A 6,102-nucleotide genomic window follows, 5' to 3' on the forward strand; every position below is an offset into this window, starting at 1 on the left:
TTTGTTTTTTTCAAGCTACATTCTTACTGTTTTCCTACCAATGTGTTTTAAATGCTTCTGATGCCCTATCCTGCCTCTAAAGGGTATGTCCCTACTGTTACCGTGCTAAGTTTGTTTCCCCAAAGTTCATTACACAGATGATTCATTAGTGATCTTTAGACCTGGTCACTAAGGGCATTTTTGTTTTTTAATTTTGTCACAGATTTGACAAATAAAAAAAGATCAGACTTGAGACTGGAAAACCCTTCTCTGAGCAAAGATAGTTCAGAACATCAACCCTTCCAAAGCTACTTCAAAGGAACTAGCTTTTCTTTTCAGGGATGAGGAGTAAAAGAAAATATTTTCTGAGTCTGTGATAGCGAGACATCTACTGTAAGAGAGTTTATGCAATTGATGTGCATTGTCAGTCATCCGACATACACCATACTTTGCAACTGATAGCAAATTCAAGGGGGTTATGTACTCCCAGGCTGTTGTGATTTGGGGAGTGACCAGATTCAATGAGTTGTGACCAGAAATCCTCATGCTATCCTCCAACGTTACATTCATTTTCAAATTGTAGCTGTAAATACGGCTGTAATTAAATAACTCATAGACTAAGACAATGATTAGCTGCCAGAAGGGTAAAAAGACAATGATTAGCTGCCAGAAGGGTAAGTATGATAAATTCTGTCATTACAGTTACCTTTTCTCTTTTGAGACTTGGGTCCTACTTGTTTCTAATAATTGAATCTTTCCCAACTGTATAAAGTTTAGAAATGTGAGTTCTAATGTGAATATTAATGAAATATCATTATTAGAGTGCTTTAAACTTGGATAATGTGTGGTCATTAAGAAGATTATTTTAAGCAACAATGGTTAGGAGGTCATTCAGAAGTGGTATAACTTGATAATATGAAGAACTAACTACCACACACAAATATCTGAAAACTCAAACTAAAAACCAGGAAGCTTGCATATCCCAAGTTAGGACTGGGTACTGGACACAGGGATGGAGAGGGAAAACAGAGAGTTGGAGGGGAGATAGATAATTCCTGTAAAGAGTTTATTTGAATATCTACCATAACAACATTTATCCTTTAAAGTCTCAATAAATATTACTTATGAGTTTTGGAAACCCTGGTGGCATAGTGGTTAAGTGCTACGGCAGCTAACCAAAAGGTCGGCAGTTTGAATCCCCCAGGCACTCCTTGGAAACTCTATGGGGCAGTTCTACTCTTTCCTGTAGGGTTGCTATGAGTCAGAATCGATTCGACGGCAGTGGGTTTGGTATTTTTTTTTTGTAGGACTTTTAGTACGAAAAACACAGAGAAGAAATAGGGCGAGAGCGTTGAAAATCAAGAGTTCCATTTTGGACTTCATGTGTCAAAAAAAAAAAAATTTTTTTTTTTTTTTTTACATTTTGGACCTTAGAGCACTTGGCTATATGACTGATATTCTCAAGAGCAATCATTTTCTGGAGATCGAGAGTTCAAGAAAGTGCACGAAGACTGTGAGTATGTTAGGAAGTAAAGAAGTACTAAGGACAAAAGCTGACAACTATCAATTAAGGCAAGAAAGAAAATAAATGTCTAGAAATTGTTGCTGTTGTTGTTGTTAGGTGTCATCGAGTCAGTTCTGATTTACAGCGACCCTATGTACGACAGAATGGAACGCTCTCCAGCCCTGCACCATCCTCACAATTGTTGCTGTGTTTGAGCCCACTGTCTCAGCCACTGTGTCAACCTGTCTTGTTGAGGGCCTTCCTCTTTTTTGCTGACCCTCTATTTTACCAAGCATGATGTCATTCTCCAGTCTCTCCTGATAACATGTCCAAAGTAAGTATGACTAGAAAGCAAACAGGTGGCAGAAAATAGTGTATGTTGTGTTAAGGTAAAATATGAGAGAATGTTATGAACAGTGTGTGGTAAAAAGTCCAGATTCCACTTAGGAATTTCCTAAACTTATATAGCAAAAAGGAAGTCTTTGATAAATTTTGGTGTAAACTGTTTTATTATAGTGTTGAGGTAAAAAGATGATTACAACATCCTGAAGACTGATTGTATGATGACTGAAAAATAAAAATCATTATCAGTCAGATAATTCTATAAGTGCTTTATATAGAAAATATTTAATTTTTAAACATTTCTTACATGACAAAACTGAATCACAGTGAAAGCAAGTAGGCTTGGAGAAATCTAATAATTTTTAGGTTTAGTAGTATCAATAATAAGATGTTGGAAATGTTTTTCAGTCTTGACTAAAGAGATTAAAAGCTAAAAATATTTGTGATGATGTCTTATACATCCGCGTCCACTTTGGATTCCACATATGCTAACATTGTATAGAAATACAATACATTTCTTATAAAAAAGATTCTTATCTTCTGCAGCAGAGCAGGAAAGAAGTTTAAAATTTTAAATTGTAAGCTGAAAATCATAAGGGAGAGTCAGGGGAAGAGGTGATAAAAGGAAGTTGTTTAAAGAAAACATGATTTTTAAAATTGCACTACTGCTAGATCTCAAAATCTTAGGCAATGGATGTGGAGAGCCTCTATGGAGAAAAACTCAAACCCATTGCCATCGAGTTGACTCTGACTCATAGCAACCCTATAGGACAGAGTGGAACTGCCCCTTAGGTAGGGTTTCCAAGGAACGCAGGGTGGATTCGAACTGCCAACATTTTAGTTAGCAGCCATAGCTCTTGACCCCTACGCCACCAGGGTTAGAACCTCTATAGTGAGCTCCAAACTACTTGTGTTATATTTGCACTTTATCAAGAACAAAACTTTAAGTAAACACATAAAGGTGATCAAGAAGCTTTATGATTGAGCTTTATAACTAAGTCTATGAGTGTAGAAAAGCACTTGATCTTACAAAATATTAGCAGCCAGTTCTAACTATATGGAAAACTCAAATGCAAGGTGTAGATAAAATATAAATTGCAAAGGAAATATGACATGGATGAACCAGTAAAATGATGTAGTGTGGTGTAGAGAAAGCTTTTTGTTTTTTTTAATCTCTCCTGAAATAGCCAAAAATACATAATTGTAGAATTTACACAACCAGTGTATTAATAATATTTGTAATCAATTTTTTAATACATGTGGGATAGTTTACATATTATTTTCCACCATTAATTATCCTATCAAAAATCTTTAACGTCAAATGCAGATTGATTAGAAGTCAGAAGCCAATGATGAGAAACAACACAATAACATTTATCCTGCTGGGACTGACCAATGACCCACAAATGAAGGTTGTGATTTTTATCTTTCTATTTCTCACCTACATGTTGAGCGTAACTGGGAACCTAACAATTATTTTCCTCACTTTCATCAATTCTCACCTTAAAACTGCCATGTACTTTTTCCTACAAAATTTCTCCTTTTTAGAAATCTCTTTTACATCTGCTTGTATTCCCAGATACCTCTACAACATCTCAGTTGGTGACAGGACAATCACATACAACGATTGTATCATTCAAATTTTTTTTACTGACCTCTTTGGTGTAACAGAATTTTTTCTTCTTGCCATCATGTCCTATGACCGATATGTAGCCATCTGCAAACCCCTATATTATGTGACCATCATCAACAACAAGGTCTGTAGAAGACTCATCTTGTATTGCTGGACAGCTGGGTTATTGATCATACTCCCACCACTTAGCCTGGGCCTAAATCTGGAATTTTGTGACTCTAATGTCATTGACCATTTTGTCTGTGATGCATTCCCTCTCCTAAAGATCTCATGCTCAGAAACATGGCTCATAGAGCAGGTGGTCATAGTTTGTGCTGTGTTGACCTTTATCACCACTCTTGTATGTGTTGTCCTGTCCTATGTATACATCATCAAGACCATTCTTCAATTCCCTTCTGCCCAGCAAAGGAAAAAGGCATTTTCTACCTGCTCTTCCCACATGATTGTGGTTTCCATCACCTATGGCAGCTGCATCTTCATCTATGTCAAACCCTCAGCAAAGAATTCAGTGGCCATTAATAAGGGTGTGATGGTTCTCACTACATCCATTGCCCCCATGCTGAACCCATTCATTTACACCCTGAGGAACAAGCAAGTAAAACAAGCCTTCAATGACTCAATCAAAAGGATTGCATTGTTCTTAAAGAAGTAAGAAAATTTCCTAATGTAGAGCAATCATGTTTTTACTAAAAGATGACTAGTCCCAAAATATGTGTGGGTGTGTGTATATATATTTTTTTCTTTTTTTTTTTTAAGGTTTTGTTTCTTTGCTTTCCCGGAAAGGAAACTGTTTCAGGATACATTTCTCATTAAAAGAATATAATGCATTTTTAAGAAGCAAAATAATGACTTCACATTTAAATAAGCCTTGACAAAACTGCAAACAAAACAAAATTATATAAACAGATTTGATGAGTTCATCATATATTTTGTATACACTCATTGTGCTCATTGCCTTTTCCAATTCTAAATTCTGAGGAGTTTTTTCTTTTTTTATGCTTTTTTTTTTTTTTTTTACCATTTTAGACACTGGGGATACAATAGACAACAACACTCTCAAATTTCTCTTCCTTTCGTGGCTTATATTTTATCAAGCTGAATGATCAGAAATCAAAATGATTACGGGGCTGCAAACACATCTAGATGCTTGTCTTAGTCATCTCGTGCTGGCCTATCCCTTATCAGACAGCTAAAAACAACTAATTTATTCACCGTTTATATAATTTCACTTCAAGAAGGACATCAAATTAAATTATCTAATATGTAATGCTTTGGGATTATATTTTCTCACTCAGCAAAATTTACTGGAGATTCATTTGAGTTGTTAAATGTCTCTACTGTCTATTCCTTTTTATTTCTGACCAATATTCCAAGGTATAGATGTATCACAGTTTGTTTAATTATTTCTTCATTCTGGATAGCTGTGTGATTTCCAGGTTTGGCTATTATAAGTAAGCTTCTACCGACATCCATATACAAATTTTTATGTAATATACATTTTTTTATTTCTGGGATAAATATTCAAAAGTGCAATTGCTGTGTTGGATTGTAGGAGGCCTGGTGGCACAAACATTAAGTGCTCAGCTGCTAACCAAAAGGTCACAGGTTTAAAACCACAGCTGTTCTGGGAGGGAAAGATTTGGTGGTCTTGGAAAGATTACAGCATTGGAAACCCTAGGGCGCACTTCTACTCTCTGCAATAGGGTTACTATTGGTCGAAATCCATTCAATGGCAACGGGCTTTTATGATGTGACTAGTTTTGTTTTGTTTTGAGGAAACTAACAATTGAAAGCTGTTTCTTTAATTGCATAATTTGTTATTTTTTAGTTTGTTTGCTTTGTTTTGTTTTTTAAACCCCCATGAAAGTAAGTCTTTAAATCCTATCTGCACTTCACAGATAGCTAAATTGAAATTCAGGAGAATGAAATAATTCTAATAAGTGGTACAGTCAGTATGAAAATCCGTTTTTATCTGACTTCGCCACTTGTGGTTCTTATATTTTGTGACGCTCCAGCAATACATACTTCAGCATCAAGATGTCCTCAAGAGGCATCTTAGAAATGTGCACATATTCAAAATGCAGGCATTGTTTAAATCATGAAAACTGCAAAATAGGCATGTGATTTTACTGAGGTAAAACTGTAATTAGGTGAAATATAACATGCCAGACAATGTCTGGAAAGGTGGCGTGAGGAACTTTGCAAACCCTCTCCCTAATAAACATCCACAACTCGTAAAAATTATTTTTTAAATAACCATTTAAGTCTCAGGAAGGGTATAAGCAAATGAAATATTAATTCAAGAAAACTTATTAAGTCTTAGTAAGAGACATGAGAGTCTGTGGCATTAGAACCACACTGTGCTACTTCCCTACTCTTACCACCCCATTTAGCTCAGTGGGATAGAAGCTCCCTACCAGGCAGGACTGGCCAGTAAGATGGGGCACCCTCTCCCGATAGCTTCAGTATGGTAACTCCTAAGAGGGACAAGCAGCCAGAATTTCTCATCCTCCTTAGCTCCATGTTACAAGAAATATAATCCAGGAAAGGGCAAGGGAAAGGTCTGGCATTCTTTTTCAACCCAATCCTGACTTGTAGGAAGGAAAGCTCTACCCATAGTAAAAAAAAAAAAAAAAACCATTAC

At 35.9% G+C, this 6,102-nt stretch overlaps 1 protein-coding gene across 1 annotated transcript; it reads left to right on the plus strand.

Annotated features, from left to right (window-relative positions):
* Nucleotides 1-3,177: 3,177 nt before the first annotated feature.
* Nucleotides 3,178-4,110, plus strand: LOC126075612 (olfactory receptor 6C2-like). Its single transcript, XM_049883450.1, has one exon. It carries the CDS (start codon nt 3,178-3,180, stop codon nt 4,108-4,110), a length of 933 nt encoding a protein of 310 aa, XP_049739407.1.
* Nucleotides 4,111-6,102: the final 1,992 nt, after the last annotated feature.

Source organism: Elephas maximus, chromosome 4 (genome assembly GCF_024166365.1).
Source record: "Elephas maximus indicus isolate mEleMax1 chromosome 4, mEleMax1 primary haplotype, whole genome shotgun sequence".
Taxonomy (NCBI): Eukaryota; Metazoa; Chordata; class Mammalia; order Proboscidea; family Elephantidae; genus Elephas; species Elephas maximus.

Excerpts from the sequence above, each read along its gene's own strand:
- LOC126075612 (XM_049883450.1), top strand. The coding sequence starts at position 3,178 with ATGAGAAACAACACAATAACATTTATCCTGCTGGGACTGACCAATGAC.